At 40.1% G+C, this 22,959-nt stretch overlaps 1 protein-coding gene across 4 annotated transcripts in view; it reads left to right on the top strand.

Moving 5' to 3' along the window:
* Positions 1 to 3,422: 3,422 nt before the first annotated feature.
* SEC24B (SEC24 homolog B, COPII coat complex component) overlaps positions 3,423 to 22,959 on the top strand; it is an 80,709-nt gene continuing 61,172 nt past the window's right edge. For all 4 annotated transcript variants that reach the window (XM_065907541.1, XM_065907540.1, XM_065907539.1 and 1 more), the window contains exons 1-2: positions 3,423 to 3,708; positions 17,703 to 18,446. In XM_065907541.1, the coding sequence (XP_065763613.1) occupies positions 3,582 to 3,708; positions 17,703 to 18,446 (871 nt within the window). In that variant the 5' untranslated portion in view covers positions 3,423 to 3,581. The remainder of the gene's footprint in view (positions 3,709 to 17,702; positions 18,447 to 22,959) is intronic.

Below are 22,959 nucleotides of genomic sequence, written 5' to 3'. Positions count from 1 at the left end.
ATATGTATGTACACATATATAAATGGGGACAGGTTACATACTATTAATCTTTGTATCCCCAATACCTGGCTTATTAAAAATGCAATAAATGTGTAAACAGATCAGAATAAGGAGAAGAAAAAAGAAAACTGTGTCTTCATATTGGTAGAGGGACTCCTAATAGGGAATGCCACTAAAAGAGGGAAGGTGTTCTACAAAGGCCAAATGTGATTTAAAAACTAGAGGGGGTGAAAAAGCTGTGGAAGATGGAAGCCAGACACAACAAAGAAGGAACTAGATTAGCATTTTTTGGATATAAAAATAGGTGTTCAGTTGTTCAAGCCTCCCACAACTTCTGCTACAGAGAATATGAGTCCCGAATTGGGGGTGACAAATAGTGGCACATGTCAGAATTTGACATTCAGCAAAAATGTCCCTCCTGCACCTGTGGCAGAGCTCACTTTCAATAACAGCATTTTTTCCTTTTGGACACAGACCTGGTTTCAGCATTGCCCATCAAAACAAGCAGGATTGACACTACCATATTGGGCACTCTGGCACTGTAATCACACACCTACAAAATATCACTTTCAATAATTGACAAAAAATTGGAGAAATGTGCTGAAGAAAAGAACTATTATCCCCCAATGTAAAAAAAGAATGGAACAGATTCAGCTGCATTTTGCTATTCAAAGCAGTGGTTCTCAAATTTTCCAGTACACCAGAATTACTGGGAGGGCTTGCTTTTGGGTCCCATCTCCAGAGTTCAGTAGGTCTGGGGTGGGACCTGAGAATTTGCATTTCAAACACTTTAAGATTCACCATTCAAAAGAATACTGGAACAAATTCTACATATGTAAAACTGAAAATCTTTTGACAAGCAAAATAGTACGTTGTAATTAGCATAGCTTTATGAGGAAAAATGTAAATTAACCAACTATAGCTTGTAGTGAATACAGCAAAGATTTTGATGCTAAATAGACTCTGGTTTAAGCTCTGGATCTGCTATTTACAGATTCATGATTTTTACCAAGATTACTTAAACTTTATATAAGCCTTAGTTTCCTCTGGTAAAATGGGGATAAGAAAAATATCCCATAGAGTTACTGTGAGGATTAAATGGGGGGGCGGAAATATATCTAAAGGGGTGGAAATATATCTAAAGAGACTAGCACAGTGCCTGGTACATAGTAAGCATTCATTCAGTCCTTCATCCTTTTCCTCTTCTTGGCTGACAGCAGTCGTGGGTCTTGAAGCAGTAGAGTGAAATAACATATTTTTCATAAAGACTATAGAATCTGTCATGCAAAAAAGACTCATAAAAATGCGAGAAAATATTACGATGAATTAGTGGAGAAGTGTAAGCAGCTTAGGTGATAAAGATTGCAGGGGGGTCCAGTGGTTAAGACTCTGCTCCCAAAGCACGGAGCATGGGTTCGATTCCTAGTTGGGGAACTGAGATTCTCCATGGCTGGCCAAAAGAAGAAAAAAAAGATTGTGGGGAAGAAGTGTTAAAACTTAGCCTTCTAGTCCTCCTCTTAGAAGAGTCTCCCCTAAAGAGACAAGGTTCAACTTCATCCCCTACACCTGTGATTAAAATGGGCTTCTTACACCCAAGAGGATACATTCCAGGGGCAGAAAGCCAACTGCCTAATTATTCCCTTAAGGGGCTTTTTTTTTCCTGAGCCACTTTTCAAAGGACTCCCAGGAAGTGTTGAAAACTGTTATTGTATAATCTTCTTGATGAAGCAAGGTGTGACCTTTTGCTCACACAGAGGCTTAGGTTTTGTGGAAAAGCTTCTAATGCTGTGGAAAAGCACTTGCTCATTTTGTGTAGATGAAATATAATGTATTGTTGAAAATCCTAAAACTCCAAAGTACAAACTACTACAAAACACAACTGTTAATTGTATATTGATGATATACAAATACATTATTTTTAATGATTTTAGGTGTAACAGTATTGTGATTATGTTATGCATTTAAAGATACATGTTTAATGCTTACCTATAAAATAGTATGTCTGAGATTTGTTTCAAAATAATCTCAGGAGAGTAGAGGTTGGTGCCAGTATAGATGAAACAAGATTATCCCGAATTGACAAATGTTGACTTGTTGATAAGTATATGATAGCCCATTATACTATTTTCTCTTACAATGTATTTCTTTTATTATCTACCTAAAATGTTAAAAATTCAAGTAGTTTTTACCAATGTGATACTGTTTTCTAGGACAGGATCGTCTTATATGTGTAATTTTCTCTAAAGATTCTGAAAATTTACATTTAACAAACTCATAGGCTTTAAACCTAAGAATCTGACAACGTATCTTCCACATGCAGGAACTAGTATATTTTAGCATTTGGTACTGTTTGGGTCCTTTATTAGTGTAAATGTATAAAATGGAAACGAAAAATTAACCAGAATTGTGGAAATAATAAACATAAATTCCAAAAAGAAAACCTACAAATTCAACTACTGAAACCTTATTTGTGATTCATGTGGTGCATTAAAGCACCAAGTATCATTAATTCATGGCAACAATTAAAAGGGGAACTTTGCATTCTTCTACAACTCACTTTATGGTCGGTATAATCATTCAGTAATTAGAAATATCATCTTGCTAGATTCCATTCGGAATTCGATGTTTTTGAACAATTTCATTTCTAACACAGAGTAAGTGTGGCCAGAATAAGATGGCAAAACGACTTGGGTAATGTAGTCCAGGGCTTGCTTGCCAGTTAGCATGCTGGGACATGCCAGAGATTCAAAGATTTCCCTCACGGGGACACACGAAGCTGAGTTCTTGCTTTGGGTGCTACAGCTTCTCTTCTGAATACCAGCAGGATGAGCCAACCCTTGGCAAAAATCTCGAGGAGGTGAAGTTTGTCTTTCAGTTTCCCTTACTCCATCTTCCCCTCTGCTCTTCCCAGTATGTAAGTCAGTGCGAAAAGTTCTCCGTTCTGACTGAGATTCTGTGTTTATCATAGAGAAATATTTCTTTTTCCTTTGCCTTGCATTATAATTGCCGAAGGGCAGGGCGCTTGGATGCCTATTTCCTTCAGAATTTAATATTAAGGGGGAAAACACCTCAAGATTAGAAAAACAAAGACAAACCCCGGGTTCCTCTTCGGAGGAAGGGTGACTGGGGTCAGTCCGGCCAGACGTATCCCTGGGCTCCGGAGCTGGGCTCCGCACGCAGCTCTCGAACTCCGTCCCCACCGCCGCCTCGCGCCCCTTCGACCCAGGTCCACCACTCTCGCCCGGGGAGGCCGCCGCCCCGCGCCCCGCCTCCGGCCTGGGTGCGCCCGGCTCCGCCTGGAGGGGGCGCTGCGGCGAGCGCAGCCCGTGCCTGAGGGGAACTACCGGGGGTGGGAGTCCCGCGGCTCCGCGCTCGGGGCGGCGGAGGGGCAGGGTCCTGGTGCCCGCGGCGGCCCGGCTGGGCTGCGCAGTGGGGCGTGAGCATTCCAGCCGCGGTCCCGGGTGACTCCCTCGGTGACGCCGGCCGCGTTCTTTCCTCTTCCTCTCGCCTCTCCGGCCCCGCCTTCCCTTTTCCTCCGCCCACCCTGCCGAAGCCGAACCGCCGCCGCCAGCAGCGCCGTCATGTCGGCCCCCGCCGGGTCCCCTCATCCGGCCGCCAGCGCCCGGATCCCGCCCAAGCTTGGCGGAGCCGCCGCCTCAGGAGCCGCCGCGCCGGCAGGCCCGGGCCCGGGGCCGCACCAGCAGAACGGTGAGGAGGGCGGCCGGGGCGGAGCGCGGGGCCTAGTTGCCGGCGGGGCATCCTGCGCGGCGCGATCCGGCGGGGAGGGCCGGCGGGCGGCGGGAGTTGGGGGCTGCCGGGCTGGGGGCGGGGGGCGCACGGCGGGAGCCTGACGGGGGGCGGGGAGAGAGGGGACGGACGCCCCGGCGCGGGGCCGACCCGGGGCATCGCGGGCTGCGGCTGCTTCTGGAGTGTGGCCCCAGGCCCTAAACCGCCGGGGCGAGTTGGGGCGTTGAAAGGGGGCAGCCCAGAGACCACGTGAATCGCGGTTATCCAGCCCCGGGCGCGGGCGAGGTGCCCCGAGCGACCCCTGTCGCGGAGAGACCCGGGGCCGCAGAGTGCGTGGTCCGGCGGAGGCTGCTTGTAGCCATGGAGCTGAGGAGGGTTGTGCCCTTCCTGTCTCGGGGAAAATTGCTCTGATTTCTGAGGCCCGGCGAGCACGCTGCCTGGAAGGAAACTTCAGTTTGTGCTCAAGTTTGTAGACAAAGGGTGTAAATAGGCAACACGAGTGTAACTGTAACCCTGACCCAGTTCGGCCTTCGAGATCTGTCGTTGCTGTTGCGGCCGCTACTCGAGCGTCTGGAACTGGCTGGTCGTGTTTGAAAAGGAGCAGGTGTCAAACGGATTTAAACGAATACTTTTAGATCTGGGTGTCCCCCGCCTCTCCCCCGTCCCCCAGCTTCACTTTCAGAAACAAAAACGTGCCAGAGTTGGCCCTGTTGGAGGCAAGGCCTTCATACCGGCAGCAGGCATTGCAACGTGAAGGCCGCTTTCAGCCTAAGGTCGTGGGCTTTGGGGACGTAACAGTCTCCGCTGAAAAATGATGCTTGTAGAATATCCATTCCCTCAGTTAGTGGATGGGGCCCGGGGAGAGGGGCCGTCTCTGTATAAACGGTAATATTTCCGATGAGAACGCTCGACACTAATTGACTGAATACTTTACAAGAATATGTCTGGTTCTCTGTTTGTATAAGAGAACAAAGTCTGGTGGTGCTCTTCAAATGATTGTTGGACTGACCTATTTTACCCAGTCTGCTAGTGAAAACTTACTGGACTTTATAAATCAGTTCAGCGAACATTTAATTTTTATAGCTGATGCTGTTCACGCTTGCAGTTTATCGTTTATCCTGAGAACCAGAAGTTGAGGTTTTTATTTTTTTTTTGTAAGTCAAATGTGATGGCTTAGTCTTCATAATCCTTTGAATCAGCCATAGTTGTCAATGTTACATGCAGTACTTTTTCTGGTCATTGTTTACTGTATGGGTTTTAAATGTAAACAGTGTAGTAGGTTTTGTTCTTCTGCCCTGAACAAACATGAAGATATTATTTTTGAGCAGTTTTTGTTCTTGTAAACTTAGCATAAATTCTTGTTTTTGTTTAGTTTTTGAAATAGCTTTGTGTGTGGAAGAACTGAAAGAAGAGATCCCCAGTCTTTTAGAATATTGTAAATCCATGTTTAATAGTGATCCAAGGATTGTGTCTTTTCTTGATTTTCTGATTATGCATTATTGTCATAGTGTACAGTTTTTAAGGTGACAAATATTTGCCTTAGCCTTACAAATTTTGTGAATACTCAAGGAGTGACAGGATATCAGTTGTAATCAAGATGTTAAATATGTAAAAAATCAGTTGATACATTTAGAAGCCAGATATAAATGATGCTTGCTTTCTACTGTTTATAATCATTACTTTCCTTTGATATAATTCATTTCAGCATTTGTTGCATGCTTGCAGTTGGGGACTCGAGATTAGCCTAGTAGATAAAACAAAATCCCTGCCTTTCTCCTAAATTGACATGTATTTTGGTGACGTTCAAGTTGGTTATGACCTTGAGGAATTTGACAGATAGAGGCAGGAGGGGAGGGCTGTTGCAGGGGCATGAACCAAAGTTGAAAAATTTAGGAACCAAGAAGCAAAAAGAGTGCCAGGTGAGAGGGAAAACCCAAGGGATTAAAGCTGAAAACAATACTTGAAAGGGGCCAGATTACAGAAAGGTCTTGAGTGTTAAGGAATTTGGAAATTAAGATAAAGAACTAGAGTTAATTTTTTTTTGTTTTTGTGAAAATAAGTGGGTTAAGTAGATAAATAACAAGATCAAATCTGTTTTTGTTTTGCTTGTTAATCTCGGAGAAAAGTAACTTTTGCTTTTGGAATCCATAGATAACGGTTAAGCAATCATTTGGGTTTGTGATTGATTCTTCAGTCCTGCATAAACTATTTTGCCTTTTTATATCTCTGGAATTCCAGGCGTGATGAAAAAGAAATAGATCAGAAGTATGAGTTTGAAACATCACAGAAGACAGTTGTAAAACTGGAGTGGTACCTACCAATCACTTGCTTTAGTGTTTATCAAACATTTTTAAAAACAGATTTCTTTTCCCAGAGGAATTTGTAGAGCCCTGCTACAGACATCTGAAAAAAGCAGAGCTGTTGTGGTTAAAATAGAGGTGGAGGTTCAGGTGTTTTTGGAGTACAGGCTGTAAGACACCTAGTTCGATTCCCTAATTAAACAGATAAAATCAAGATCCAGAAAGTTTTGGATGGGTGTTTTTTACCTGTGCCTGTATAAGCTTCTTGAGGGTGACTGGCTGTATCCTGTTCACTGCTGTATACTCAGTATTTTCGAGGCCTAGAACAAGTTATAGTTTCATTTGTTAAATGAAGCTTAATACAGTTTTTCTAGTTTAAAGTCCAGATCTCTTTCTCTTAACAGACTCTAAGAAGTCTCTTACTGGAAACTTTGACTTTGGAAAGGGTTGGGGGGCAGAAGCCCAGACTTCATTAATATTTTTCCTTGTTTTCTGTGTTTAACTGTTAACATACTTTCCCCACTTATTCCTCCACCCCCCCCCCCCCCCCACTTATTTGAAGATACGATTTGATTTCTTTGAGTTTGTGAATTATTTCTTTCTGAACTTTCTTCCTTGGAGTTACATTTCTATACTTCAGTTTTTCACTGAGCAGCATATGGGTAGTTTAGAATCATTGTATTTTCATAGAAAGTATTAGTTGAATATTTTTCAGCTTACACTTTGCCTTTTAAGAGTCCTTCCAAAACAGAGTCCTCAAACAAGGAAAGACTGAGTGAATAATATCCTGGTAATTACGGCATAACCCCATTGTTGTTGTTTAGTTGCTAAGTCATGTTTAATTCTTTTTGGGTCTGTGGACTGTAGTCTGCCAGGCTCCTCCATCCATGGGATTTTGAAGGCAAGAATACTGGAGTGGGTTGCCATTTCCTTGTCGAGGGACTCTTCCCAACCAAGGGATTGCACCCACATCTCCTGCATTGGCAGGCAGATTCTTTACTTTGAGCCACCAGGCAACCTGGCATAACTCCATAATTTCTCCCAGTTGACTTAAATTGAAAGAGGTATTTTAGAAGTGGTTTTTTGTTTGCTTGTTTGTTTGTTTTGGTGGGGGGCACTCAGATTTATCAGTAAAACTCTGCTTTCTGATTCTTCTTTTAGGAAGCAAATGGTGCTCATTTTCAAATGAAAATGTGTTTTCTTCCTACCATGTGCCTTTCCCAAGAATGATACTATCGGCAGTTTTATCATTTTATTGTCCATAATGCAAGAAAGATGAGATAGTAATGGGAATTATCAGACTTCATTACTTTATTATTAGACTTCATTACATAAACTGGAGAAGGAAATGGCACCCCACTCCAGTGTCCTTGCCTGGAGAATCCCAGGGACGGGGGAGCCTGGTGGGCTGCCGTCTATGGGGTCGCACAGAGTCAGACACGACTGAAGCGACTTAGCAGCAGCAGCAGCAGCAGCATTACATAAACATACCTTTCACTCAGGAATACTATCTGGTGGGTTATAGGAAACGGTTCAACTTTGAGAGCACATGCAAAATTTAAAATCATACAAGTGTACATACAGATACTAGTGTATCTGAAGTAAGTCCTTTTTGATCAGAGCAGTGTCCTTGTCTCAAGTTTCTAGTCTTCCTTTACAGCCACCCAGAAGCATCTGGTCCTCTCTTGAAGACAGTGCCATGGTATAATATGACTTTCTGCATACATAATTTCCTCCTAAACTGGTGAATAGATGTCTCAAGGATCTTATAAAATATATACACAAGTGTCTGTTATCTGGATTGTTTTTACTTTTTGTTGTTGTGTTGTTTTAGTTATTTTATATTTTCATTCCCACCCCACACCTCCCCCTCAATTTCTGAGATAATATGTGTAATAATTTTTGTAGATCACATTCATTGCCACTGATCCCGGTATTTCAGCTAACTTCCATCTTTCTGATTGATCTGTAAACCCTGAAGTATTAGATGCTAAAGACGTTGAAATAGAAGGGATTTTGAGCCAATCTTCAATGGACTTTCCTAGAAATGAGAGCATCTTCAGAGTTAGCACTGCGTGTTAGAGCAGATCTTGTATTCAGCCCTGAGGAAGCCGCTATTATTTCCAGTAGGTTAAGCATACTCAGAATTGCCAGAAAGTGTAGGCTAGTGAAAAAAGGTGTAGGTTCTGTTACAGCCCAAGGTTTTGTGGAGAAAATTACTTAACATCTCTGGGCTTCAGAGGAGAATATTACCTTCCTCTTAGGGTTGTTGAGAAGATTACATTAAATGAGGTGCTGTTTTTTAAAGTACCTGGTGTTTAGTAAAATGAGATGCTTTGCAAATGAGGGGCTCCTTCATTCCATTTCCTTCAAAACACCAGGATATAAATTCTTCAGGCGGCAGAGACCATGTGAGTTTTCCTCCTCATGTTCCCAGTGGCAGCATGCGATAGGCACTCAATGGAGTACGTGAACTTGGCTACTAATTTTCTCACACTGTCCAGCCCTCCCCACAAAGAATCTGCTCTTGGAAGGTTTCCTCCAATAGGCCACTACCTCAGCTAGCTGGTTTGTGGGAAGAGGGGTTTTAAGTTTTCTACGATTGCGTCCCGAATGCTGCCAGGAAAAGGAATTGAGGAAAAGGGAGGTAAAATAGGGAAGCAAGAGGGAGTAGTAAAATGCCTTGCCTAGTCCGTAGCCAAGTCCTAACTCGCTTGTTTTTCCTAGTGTTTCTGAGAAACAGGTATTGTGAAATGGGTTTGGAACCTTCACTGACTGGCATCTTCACTACTTCCGAACTGTGTGAAATTGTATGAATTAATAACCTTTCACGTCCTTGTTTGTAAAGTGATGATAGTGATACTTCACAGGATTTTATGAGAATTATATAAGATTATGGATAAAAAAGCATAGTACGTGGCATGTAGTAGGTTTTCAATCAATATTGGTTTTCTTTTGGCCCCTTTACTCTTAGCAGTCATTATGATGGCATCCAAGAGGACAACTGATGGAGTGGCAGGAATAATCTATACTTAGTGCAGTGAGAGTTCATCTAAATGGTTCCATAGGCTCTGTCTGCCAGCCGTGACTGGAACAGTTACCTTTGTAGCTGTTAGCCTTCCATCAGGAAGAATAATCCAGGGTTATCAGATGTCATTCAGACTCCCCATTTTTTAAATCACTAGGGTTATAATTGCAGACTTTTTGGAGCTGTATGTGTCTGTATACATTTTATGCTCACTAAAAATGTATTTTAGCAATATTATTGATGCTTTATATTCAAAATATTTAGTAATTAGTACTTAACGTACTGACCACTGAGTAGATCCCAGCCTTGACACTGGCGCAGAACTGTGTCAGACTGTAATGCGCCTGGATTACTCCTTCAGTTGCTGCATTGTGAGTGGGTCTGGGGCCAGGGACCAGCATGGTAGGATGTAACAGGGAAGCAGGGTCAGGACTGTGACTGTTCACCAACTGGCTCGGCAATGTTTTAATAAAGATGATTGTTAAACTACATACAGGCTGAATATTGAATTATTTCTTGATAGTTCAGCGATGAATGAAATAAATGTTTAGTAATGTAATTACTTTTCCAAATTAGTATGAATTGTATTTCAGTAGGACAGAGGTGCTTGTAGTTTGCTGACCTTGATGTTCTTTTGAAGATAATAAACACTTTTTAATCTGCCTTTTTAAAAAAGTTGAAATTCTGGAATTCTTGGCAGTCCAGTGGTTAGTACCCTGCACTTCCTCTGCAGGGGATGCAGGTTCGATCTCTGGTTGGGAAACTAAGATCCTACATGTTGTGTGGCCTGACCAAAAAATAAAAAATGAAAATAAATTTTTTTTAAATGTTGAAATTTTTTGAATTTCAGGAATTTGATTCAGGAATTCAATTTTTCCTGAATTAATTGAGTCTTTTCAATTCAGGAAAGGACTAATGAAGCAAACATTTTTATATTCAAAATTTTACTTCTCTATGGAATGAGGGGAATGAGGAAACATGTAAGAGCCTATGATTTTTTCCGTGTAGTGACTAGATGTTCCATAAAATACTTGCTGTATAAATTTTGATTTTCATATCAAGTTTGCATGAAGCAGGACTAGAATCAGTTTACCTTTGGTGAGAATCTGATCTCAGGAAGGATATTATGTCACTGAGGCAAATCTATCCTTTGGGTAGATTTTGTGATAATTTTCTCTCAATAAGGATAGCAAGGGTGCTTATAGAAAATCAGAGGCTGTATCTCACTTGTGTATGATAATATCAGTCAGGCTGACCATCTAAAACCTTTGCAGCTGTAATTAGAGCTGGGGAGATTATCCTGGATCTGGGTGGGCCTGATATACTTGCAACCATCCTTATTGGAAACTGGAGGAGTCAACCTACAGAGAAAGTAACAAGACCACAGGAGCAGAGGTTAGAATGATGTGCTTTGAAGATGGAGGGAAGGGGCCACAAGCCAAGGAATGCAGGTGACCGTTAGAAGCTGAACAAGGTAAGGAAATGGATTCTCTCAGGCTTCAGAAAGAACCAGCTTTGCCCATGACACCTTAACATTAGCCCAATGAAACTGATTTTGGACTTCTGACTTCCAAACTGTAAAGTAATAAATTTGTACTATTTTAAGCCACTATATTTGTAGTAATTTATTACATTTGTACTGGGAAACTCATACATCTAGTAAGAAGGAAAAAAAGCGGCAATGTCAAAACACTCTAGATGCAATGAAATGCAGTAGATTTTTACTTTCCTTTTGTTTTGAGTGTTCTTATACTTGAACTACTAAAGAATAAAAAGTGTAGAATGGCAGAGAAAAAAATAGTCAGACTTGTAATTTGTTCTGGTAGTAGAGTATAAGTATTAAGTTTTAAATTCTTTCTCTTTAAATATCATGTGCATGCATGCATCCTGTCGCTCAGTTGTGTCTGACTCTTTGGGACCTCATGGACCATAGCCCACCAGCCTCCTCTGTCCATGAGGTTTCCCAGGCAAGAACACTAGAGTGGGTTGCCATTTCCTTCTCCAGGGGACCTTCCCAACCCAGATATTGAACCTGCATCTCTTAAGTCTCCTGCATTGGCGGGCGGATTCTTTACCACTGAGCCACCAGGGAAGCCCTTAAATATCATGTAGTTGTTGATAATTGTGATGAGATAAATGCCTGATACAGAAATATTTGATGATTATTTACTGCACTTTTTTTTTCTTCAAAAATACAGCAGTGGAATCCATGAACCAGTCACTATCCTAAGCCTTAAGGTGATAGAGCCGAGAGCAAAGTAGGCCCAGGTTTTTGACTTATAGAGTGTACACTTAGTTACAGTTCCACGTGGAAAGTGCTGTCACAGAGGTCCAATATACTGTAGTACAACATTAAGCGGGCATTGACTTGTAGAATTGCAGAATGTTTTCTAGAGGAAGAGCTGAGAGCTGAAGGATGAGTAAGAGTTGGTCAGGTGAAGCGGGTAGAAGGAAGAGCCTGTGTGAACAGTTGGAAGTGAACAAGCATGACTTGATAACTCTCTGTGCTAAGAGTGAGTGTATGTGGAATAGAGATTTTCAACCTTTTCACTCATGGCTACTTTAGTGCTGAAGTTCTTGGTGACATTCTTGAAGGAGTTAAACTTAGAACACATGTATTTTAAAACAGCAAGTTCCAAGAAAACTATATTAACGTGATCCTCTTCAGAAGTCTTTATGAGGCAACTTAATATTCTGCCCCAGCAACCCCTCTGATGGCCTTTTGACACAAAGCTCTAGCCTGCAGCCTCACCTGATGTTGTGCTGTGGCTCCTTTGCTTTTCTTGTGGCAAGTTACACTTCTTTACCAGCTCGGCATTCTGTGTCACTTCATCACAACACTCGGCGTTCGTAGTTGTAGCAGAGCTGTTAATACATTTTATTGATCAAAGTGTGGCAAACTCATGTGAGGACTTGCAGTATATTAAGGTATACCATTAGGAAATCACTGTGAAAAGGAGGAGTGGTGAGCGGTGAGTGGTCGAGGTTTCCCCAGTGGCTCAGTGGTAAAGGATCTGCCTGCCGATGCAGGAGACACGGGTTCGATCCCTGGGTGGGGAAGAGCCCCTGGAGAAGGAAATGGCAACCCCCTCCAGTGTTCTTACCTGGGGGACCCCATGGGCAGAGGAGCCTGGTGCGCTGCAGACCATGGGGTCAGAGTCGGACACAGCGTAGCACTGAACACAAGCACACACACAAGCAGGGGTCAGAGCATAAAAAGTCTTTGCATTGGTTTTATCTCTGCTGCTGTAACAGATGACCACAGACTGTGGCTTCAAACAACACCAGTCCATCTTCTGCAGGTTGGAAGTCTAACTGGGCTAAAATCGAGGTGTCATTAGGGCTGCGTTCCCTTCTAGAGGCTCTAGGAGAGAACCCATATCTTTGCCTTTTCCAGCTTCCAGAAGCTGTGCACATTCCTTGGCTCTTGGCCACTCTTTCCATCTTCAGAGCCAGCAACATTGCCTCTCTCAGAGGAGTCTTCTGTAGTCACGGCTCCTTGTGAGGCTCTTCTGCCTCCCTCTTCCCCTTTTAAGGATTCTAATGATTATGTGGCGCTTACCTGGATTATATATTCCCTCTTCGAAGGTCCACTGGCTAACAGCCCTAATGCTATCTCTAATGTTACCACCCCTCTGCCATGTAACCTAGCATTTTCACTGGTTCTAGGGATTAGGACATGGACGTGGGGTGAGGGAGGGATTATCCTGTCTCCCACTATCTTACCATATTAGAGAATTTGAATTATTCTTAATGGCAAGAGAAACTATTAGAAAGCTTTAAACAAGGAACTAACAATCTGCTATTCTTCTTCAAAGTTTTTTTTTTGTTTTTTTGGTTTTTTTCTATTTTAGTACCTTGCCTTTCCTTAGAAATTTTAGAATCATCTTGTTGGTATCTATTTTTTAAAAAAAGCCTTCATGTGTTTTTGTTGGGATTGTATTGAATCTAATGATCAAAATTAAGATAATTTACATCTTAATGTCAAGCCTTCCTGTCCACAAAGATGTATATCATTCCATTTACTTAAGTCCCTGATTTCTTTCGTCAATGTTTTCTAGTTTTCTACATATAGATTCTTCACATATTTCATTAGATTTGTATTTTTAATACTACTTTTTGTGTGTGCTGTTGAAAATAGTATTTTGGCTTTAGAATCTGAATCCTGAATTTTTAAAAATAGTAATTGCTATTCTAGTTGCTATTACTACATAATAAATTACAACAAAACTTAGGGGTTAAACAACCATTATGCTCACAGAGTGTGTTGAGCTAAGACTTTGGACAGGGCACCGCAAAGATGGCTTTTCTCTGCTTTAGAATGCCTAGGGCCAGAGCTGGGACGATGCAAAGGTGATTTTGATGGCTGGAGATTAGGATGATCTTGAAGGCTCATTTATTCACACATCTGGCACTTAGACTAGAATATATCAGACTTGCACTTCAAACCAGAGTGCCTAGCAGTGACCAATCTGTGTGGTTTGGCATCCTCAGACCATGGCAGCTGTGGAGTAAATGGGCTTCTTATGGAGTTGCTTAGGGATCCACATGCAAATAATCCCGTCAAACAATACAGATGCTCAATTGTCTATGACTGAGTCTGGGAATTCACACAGCTTTGCTTCTGCCATTCTTTATTGGTGGAAGCTGTTATAAGCCTGCTCCAATTCAGGAGGAGTAGACAGATCCTACCCTTTAATCAGCAGAGTGTCAAAGAGTTTGGCGACCGTGTTTTAAAACTGCCACAGTTGCTGAGGCAATTATCGGGAATATAAGTAAATGAAAATGCTAATACTAGTAAAATTCCCATAATTTACAGAGTCTCTTTAAAAAAAAAAAAAGAATGGGTGCATTTGTGATCTTTCCCAGGCTCATTTTTTAGTTTATACAGAAGAAATATAACTTTAATATTCGTATATACCCTGGGCTTCCCTGTTGGCTCAGATGGTAAAGAATCTGCCTGCAATGTAAGAAACCCAAGTTCGATCCCTGTGTCGGGATGATCCCCTGGAATAGGAAATGACAGTCCCCTCCAGGATTCTTGCCTGGAGAATCACATGGACAGAGGAGCCTGGCGGGCTACAGTCAGAGTCCAGTCAAAGAGTCAGACACAACTGAGCGACTACGCATTCACTATTAATATACCCCAAGAAAAAGTTAAGAATTATCTAATACATTTTAAAGTTGAAGAAAATGCACACCTTGTTAGGTCACAGTAAGACAAAATCTTTAAAATTATTTTCTTGTCCTAGCATTTTCTTTCAGTTTAAACTGATCTTTAGTTTTTTTTTGTGCAGGTTTTTAAAAATTGATTTTAAACATTCAAAAAATTATTTTACTTTCAAAAGAGTTAATTCACATATTATTTTGGTTAAATTTTACTAGAATTTTGGGGGAGGGTACTCTTGGATCATTTAGATTTTGATAAGGAATAGTATGCATCGACATATAATTAGCTATTCTTACCTTTGCACCCTCTCTCCAAAGTAAGTACCTTCCTTTTCCTTGATGGATTGAAAAGTAAATAGACTTTTTTGGGTGGGTAATTTACTTCTGATAAATTTTACCAGTTCCAACATCCCTATTATTTTTAGAAGAACGGCATTTGAGTAGCTTGGACAAGATGATGGTTCTTGTCCTGTTTGCAGAGATCATTTAGCATAGATAAGCCAAATCAAATCATAGAGTGAGTAGATATTTAAACAGATTTATCTGATCTCTTGATTAATAAATGTGTACATTGTTGGGTTTTCTGGGGCTATAATGAAGAGTGGCAAAACCATTTTTTAAGATCTATTTTAGTAAGAGGAGAACATTTTACACTTTTTTTTAAGGGCATGTTAATGAAAGATTTGTATTTTAAGACTTGTTTCCTTTTAAGTAAATAAATTATTTTAAGTGAACTATGATCATGTGAAATATCCTATAAGAAAAGTAAATTATATACCTAGTAAAATAGTGTTACCTGAGTTTTGGTTCCTTGTATACTTGGAATTACAGAAGTGTGGACATTATTTTTTTGTTTACAGCTTGATTGTCTGAGTTATCTTTGGAGAATGTATTTAAATGACTAAATACTAAAGATTATTTAGTAGAAATTGAAAATAGAATAAGGAAATTATTCATGTATCTTTTATAAATACATATTTTCTATTTTATACATTATTATGGCAAGGAATACAGTGACACCTTTTGTGTCAGTGAACTTGAAGCAGCTTGAAATTTATATACATATGTCTTATCTGTGTGTGCGTATACATATATATGTACATACATATACATGATTATCCTTTCATTTGGGCTTCCCTGGTGGCTCAGACAGTAAAAAACCCACCTGCAATGTGGGAGACCTGGTTTTGAACCCTGGGTTGGGAAGATCCCCTGAAGAAGGGAACAGCTGCCCACTCCAGTTTTCTTGCCTGGAGAATCCCATGGAAAGAGGAGCCTGGCAGGCTACAGTCCATGAGGTTTCAAAGAGTCAGACTTGACCAAGTGACTTTTACCTTCACTTTTCATTTGAGGTAAGGTACAGATGCCTATTTCATTCCAAAAGACAAGCAAATTAGATTCTAGGATAATTCAAGTTTGCCCTTGGAACCAAAACTAGAATTCCATTGTTTGAGATAATTGACTTTCTAGGCTGAAGAAAGCTAGTAGGATTTTAGTGTAGCGAGGGCCAGCAGATAATTGTTTAAAAGCATGGACTTGAGCCAGATTATCTAAATCAAATCCCAGCCCTATTACTTTCTAAGTATGTGACTTTATTTACTTAAATTTTGTTTCATTTATCTTATTATAAAGTAGTTACAATAATACTCTTTATTTCAGGTGGTTAGGAGGAATAAAGGATTGAATATATATAAAACATTAGAACAGTGAGTGGCACAAAGTGTAATGTTTAGACTATTAATAAAATTAATATTAAGTTATGGTAACTTGAATGATACTGATAAAATAAATACATTCTGTAGTGATCAAAGATAAATGTAAAAATGAAAGTATTAAAAGCACTAGAGGAAAACATGGGTAGTTTTATAATATTGGAGTAGGGGAGGCTCTATGAAGTATGAATTAAAATTTTGTCAAGCATGAAAGATTTCACTACATGATAGTTGAGGAACTATAGCAAGAGACAACGTGAACAAAGTTAAGTAACCTGAAGCAAATACAGGCAGCACATAATAATATTGTTAATTGCTTAATGTGTATGAACATTTATAAATTATTAAGGGACACACAATTCTGTGGGGAAAGGGTAGGTAACAAAGATACCCAAGTGGCTAAGAAACATTTGTAAGGATTCTCAGCATCACTCAGTTTAGTACTGCAAGCTAAAATGTTTCTTATTAGATAGGCAGAGATTAAAATGGTACTCAGTGTTGGGAAGATGAGGCATTCTGAAGCATCATTTTTGAGAGGTATAAATTGATAGACATTTTTGGAGATATTTGGTAATAATGGTCAATTTTAATTGCCCCTAAACCCTTTGAACCTCCAGTTTCAATTCTAGGAACTTATCCTGCAGATTCATCACAGGGGTTGACCTCATAAATTAGTTCACTCCCTGGAATAAATATTCATCATGGGGATTTGGTAAATAATATTATGTTTCTACAATGAAATATTATTAGATTCTTTTAGAAGAATAATAAAGATTTATATATGCTAACACAGAAGGATATCCTTGCCGAACTGTAGTATGGTCTTTGTGGTTAAGTATATATATATGTTTATATGTATATTACATATGTTGTACATATAGGTATCCAATATTGTACATATAGGTATCCAAAGAATACACAAGAAACCATTAACTAAACTACATCTGGGAAGTAGGATTTCAGCTACCAGGGAAAGAAGGGGACTTGTACTTTTCATTTTATGTTCTTCATTGTTTGAATTTTTTTGATAGTAGGTATATTGTTAGTTTTATAATTAAAAAAGGGAGGGCAGTAAGAAAGGTTTGAACTTCATCTGTGGTAGGTATATTGTTATCTGTTACTTCATGACAAAATAGCCTAAAATTTACCGGCTTAAAACAAGGAGTACTAATCTCATACTTTCTGAGGGACATGAAGCAGTCTAGCTGGGAGATTCTGGATTAGGGTCTCAAACATGAGATTGTAGTCGGACTGTCAGCAGGGGCTCTGGTTATTTTTAAGACTCTACTACTTGGTGTGAAGAGTCTGGTTCCAGTCTCTTGAGGTTGTGGGCAGACCTCAGTTTCTCTCTGGTGGTTGGTTATGAGAATGCGATTCCTCACTGAATGGGTTTCTCCAGAGAGCTCTTCACAGCTTGGCAGCTTTGATCTTCCACACTGAGAGATCTAAGAGTGCCAGTGCCTGAGACAGGACAAGTCTTAGGAGTGATACCATTACCTCTGCTCTATGCTGCTGGTCACCCAGTCCAGTCCTGGTTTATCGCGCGAGGGTAGGAGTACCGGAGCGCGGAGGCGGCTGGGCGCCATCTTGGAGGCTGACTACCACGGCAGGTCTGTTAGAGGATAACCTCTGGTAACAGTTTGGGATTATGAAGAAGTAAATTAGGGCAACATTTAGATGGGAACTGTGCTTAAAAATTAGTTGCCTTCTTACTAATGCCTGTCAATACTTGCTTTTCTTTTTCAGGTCCAGCACAGAATCAAATGCAAGTTCCATCTGAGTATGGATTGCCTCCTCAAAACTATATTGTTCCCTCAGGACATTACTCTCAAGGACCTGGGAAAATGACCTCGTTGCCATTGGATAGCCAGAGTGGTGATTACTACTCTGGTCTCTATACGGTACCAACGCAGAGTGTGGCGACTCCTAACACAGCCAGCCAGCAGCCAGGAGCTCAGCAGATGTATGGCAGGGTTCCTCCCGCCCCTCGTGCTGTGGGGTCCACTCCGGGATCTTTCCAAGGTGCCTCGGCCTCCGCATCGCATTTGCATACGAGTGCCTCCCAGCCGCTCTCCTCTTTTGTGAATCATTACAACAGTCCACCCATGTACTCTGCCAGTTCTTCTGTTGCTTCTCAGGGATTTCCCTCTACTTGTGCTCACTACGCTTTGTCAACTGTTTCTAATGCTGCGTATCCTAATATTTCATATCCCTCTCTACCTGCTGGTGATCCATATGGGCAACAAATGTTTACCTCACAGAATGCTCCAACTGTCAGGCCAATTAGAGATAATTCATTTTCTGGTCAAAGTACAGCTGTCAGCCATCCGTCACCGCTTCCACCTCCACCGTCACAACAGTACCACCAGCAGCAGAGTCTTTCAGGATACAGTACTTTCTCGTGGTCAGCTCCGGGCCTTCCATCAACCCAAGACAATCTGATTCGAAACCACACCTCCCTGGCTACAGCCAGCAACCCAACAAATACCGGTAGGTTGAATGAAAAGTCCACCAAAGCATGGTTGAAAGTCAGTGCATTTCCAGTCCGTTTTTATTGCATGAAGGTTAAAGATGATATTGCCCATTAGAAAAATCAGCAATTTGCTTACTTTTGCTATTTATTTGCTTTTATTTGCTGTAAAATTTTGCAGTATCTCCTTGAACCCATCCCCTTCATTTGTTCACAGTTAGCCACCTGACCTTGTATAGAGTGGTTCCTTGCCACGATTAGGATCTCAGTTGGTGTTTGCTGATAGGTTTTCTTGCCTCTGCAGTAGTTGTCTTTAATGTGAGTTTGGAATAGGGCACAGTGGAAAAGTCCATTTGAGGATATGTTTTGTTAGCTGCGGCTCACAGGTTAAAGCGTCTGCCTGCAATGCGGGAGACCTGGGTTTGATCCCTGGGTCGGGAAGATTCCCTGGAGAAGGAAATGGCAACCCACTCCAGTTTCTTGCCTGGAGAGTCCCACGGACGGGGGAGCCTGGTGGGCCACAGTCCACGGGGTCGCAGAGAGTCGGACACGACTGAGCGACTTCACTTTGTTAGCTGCTACTTTCTTTTTTATATTAGTTCAACTTTGAGACAGTTATTCTTCCAGCCATAGCCCCGTTCTCTGTAGAAAAAATTATGGTCTGAAATACCAAACTGGTTAGGTGGACCCTTATTTGCAGCTTTCACAGAAGATGTATTTCCTATACATTAAAGCTGGTGTTTTCTCAGCCCCAGATAGATAAGTTGAATGAAGGACAGTGAAGATGGAGAAAGATATATGAAGAATACCCTTGTAATTAGTTTTTCTCACCTTCCTAGACCAAGATATGATTAAATTTATTTGTTTAAAAGTTATATACACAAGCTGTATATGTAGTTTATTTAGTGTGGGGTTTGCATAAAATTTACTCACTTTAATTCATCTTGTCACTTTAACAAGTGACAAAATCTGCTCTTGAACCGAGTGAAACAGTGTGTAAAGAATGAGTAATGGAAATCTGTGATAGTTTTCTGAATGATGTCTCTAGATTGTATATCAGAGTTTAGATAGCCATATGTCAAGGATGTTGTAGAAAAGTATCCTTCCCTAGACAGTTAGATTATTTAAAGTTAGATCTTTAGAATATTAGATCTGAACTGTACATTTCAGATTGCCTGTTCTTTTAGTGCTATGTTATTTAGAAACACCTTGGATTACAAGCAACTAATAGTGGTTTAAACAGAAACGGTGTTTATTTTCCTCACATAGCAAGGAGTCAAGAAGTCTAGGCAGATGCAGATCCAGATGTCCTCATTGTCTTTTGTCTCTTTCCACTCTGCCATCCTTAATATGTTGGTTTATAGAAACAAGATAACTTACATACCTGTCAAAATTAAAAGCAGAAAGAAGGGAGAGGAAGACGATGGGTTTGTGGCACTGACAGACTTCATTTTCCATGTCATTTGCCATTGCTGTTTTAAAAGACCATGTCTAATTTAAGGGAAGGCCAGGAAATAAATAGTTTGCTTTAGAGCCTCCATGGTAGAGACAGGCCTGAAACAGGGGGCCAGCATTGACTGGGTCTTAGGTGAGTCAGCTTGAAGCATCCGTCACAATTCCCAAATCTGGCTCTGCACCAGAATCCCTTGCAGAGAATTCCTCAAACCCAGCTGACTGAGCTAGAATAGAATAATCTCCAGGGTAGTCTTGGGAATCTGAATTTCTGACTGGCTCTCGAATAACGTCTGGTAACAGATCCAGGCTCTAGTGCTATCCCTGTGGTTTACAGACTAGGAAAGCCTGTAGTCCTGAATACTAGGAACAGTCCTGAAGCTGTTTCTTCTGACTCTCAGTCTGCCCATCTCAGAACCAGGGCTCTCTGTCCCGTAGAAATCCTGCTTGCTTTCTCCTTTCAGTAAGCCTTTTACAGATCAGCTTATCTAAGGTCCCCCTGACCTAAGGATTTTATGACTTTCGTGACAAAAAAGAAGAAAGTCAGGCAATTCCTATCTTATTTCTCAGATGGGAATAGGACCGGACAGAATGAATTTATATTAAGATGTAAGATTGGAAAATGTTGGGGCCATTTGGCTTATGAGTAGAATACCTATTGGCAAGGGCCTACTATTGAAAAAAATATTGAATAAAGAGTAAGGATAATTACAAAATTACCTTCTGTTTGAATGACTAGTAATTAGTCCATTAGGCAAAGAGAAGGGAGTGTATTTCCATTGTTTTAATTGTAATACTATATTATGAAAGCCATAATAAATACAATTTGGGAAATTAATGTTAAAGAAGTGGGTTTTTCCCTCCTTAGATTGGTAAATGACTTTTTAATTGTAGTTCAGAAGTTGACAAATTAAATATATCTCAGGTTAATATGGCCTATTGCTTGTCATCATTTCAAAAGAGATAAAGAGATTACTTTTAAAACTTACTTTAAAATTCAGTATTACAGAAGTTCCTGAACTTCCTCAGTTGATGTTTCTCAATAATTTTTTCCAGTGCTCCACACTGCATTGTAGTAATAGTTCATAAGGTTTTCTGACAGATGTTACTGTTTTTCTCTTGGAAATTTTAAAACATCCCTTGGAACTGTGAGTTTGTTGCAAGGGCAACTTGGGTGCCTAAGTGCAAAGTTTGGGAACCATAGGTATGTTGCTTGTAATTTTCTAGAAAGACAAGCAGTTTAATTGCTTAGGACACTTTTAAATTATATTGTCAAAGTAAGAATCTTACATTTTAAGCATGGTTTTGTATGAAAACCAATCTGAGTAATTGATAAGAATGATTGCATTTTATTACTTGATTATATTAGTTTCATTTTCAGGTAATATAGTTAAACTTCAGCAATTCATGAAGGGTTGAGATTCAAAAGCATAGCCCGAGTTAAGTGATTATCAAAAATACAGTGATTGATACATGCTGTTACTTTTAGGCAGTTGAGTTCATATTCAGAAATATGGAATAAAAGAGACATTTAAACATTATCTCATTTGTCTCTTCAATTTTAGAAAAGCCCATTAATATAATTTAGCACTAGAATTTCAGATTATTTTTGTTAAAAACATAGTGATGTAAGTTTTGAGTGCTGTGTTTAGTTAATTTAGGGTGCAGTTTTGGCTAGTGTTTAAAAGGTATCATTAGGCCATTAAATTTTTTTTTAACTGTCGTTATAGGTAAATTTCTCAAGGTTCAGAAGCTCTTTCCTAGTTTGAGGTGAAATTGGTTGAGTAATACAAGTTCAAGAAGGGTCACATCTTGCTGGCATATTGTAAAATAGTACTATCTGATTAATGCTATTTTACCAAGTACAATTTTATTTTTTTAAAAAGAAGCATTTAAAAATCTACTCATAAAAATAATAATAATAAACATTGATAAAATCCTTGTGTAAAAATCTACAACTTACAACACGATACTAAGGTATAATCACTGATGTGTTAATATATGTCTGTCATCTTGAGGTGATGATGTGCCTGAGGAAAAGCAAAATAGATACTAGGAGGTGACTACCTGGATAAAGAAATCAAGTTAGAAATAAGTTAGAAAACTACATTGGAGGCACAAATAGTACAGTTAAGAGATTATTTTCAGCTTCAGGAACTTGTGTTGAGATTGCAGAGTTGTGAGATAATAATAATTTTGCTCCCTCATACTCCTTCAGTTTTTCATAGGCACTCTTGAACCTTATCTTTTCTTACCTTAGTACCTTCCACTTGAAGATTTTCTATATTTACTCCTTTAAGCCCAGAAGATGAAATGTCCATCTTTATGACCACTTCATTCAAAACTTGGTTTTATTGGTTATTTTTTTTGGTGTCTTTTCTGGTGTCTCAGTTTCCCAGTTTCTGCTGGGCCGTGGCATTGGGAAGGTGAGAGGAAAGGACGAAGTGAAGGAAAAACATAAGCTTGGTTCTATCTGTAATCAGCGACCATCAGAAATTTTTAAGCACAGTGGTGACACTGTCAAATTTGTGTTTTAGATGTTTCTCTGTGAGCAGTGTGGTAGGTGAACTGGAAGAGGAAGAACTTGGAGACAAGAAGACTAACTAGGAAGGAATTAACTACAACTATCTAGATGAAGGATGATAACATAGGTTGGGATTCGTTTAGACAGAAGACAGGTGGCAAGAGATGATTTCAAGAATTGGTTGATAGGGTTTATGAAGGAAAAGGAATAATAGAAGTTGACCTAAATTTTCTAGTTTGAACAGCTTGAATGGGTAATAGTATTATTAGTTGAGAATTTAATCTCCCTAGTTCCAACAGAGTTGTATGTACACTCACTGAGGAGCTGCTAAGAACTGACAAGGGAACTACCTTAATGCCAACAAATAAATAGATAAACAGTTTATTTCTGAATTGTGTTCCATCACTAAATATACCATATTTCATCTGTCACTTTCTCTTTATGAAAGGGATAGTTTTGTTGGTTTTTTTCCTGGCATTTTTTTTGGTGGTCTTTAATGTTTGTGGAACTTGTCTTCATATATTTGACAGATAATTGAAAGCCACCTATGTGACAGG

The sequence above is a fragment of the Muntiacus reevesi genome, chromosome 16 (assembly GCF_963930625.1).
Source record: "Muntiacus reevesi chromosome 16, mMunRee1.1, whole genome shotgun sequence".
In the NCBI taxonomy this organism is placed as follows: Eukaryota; Metazoa; Chordata; class Mammalia; order Artiodactyla; family Cervidae; genus Muntiacus; species Muntiacus reevesi.
This window is presented reverse-complemented; position numbering and strand designations above follow the sequence as displayed.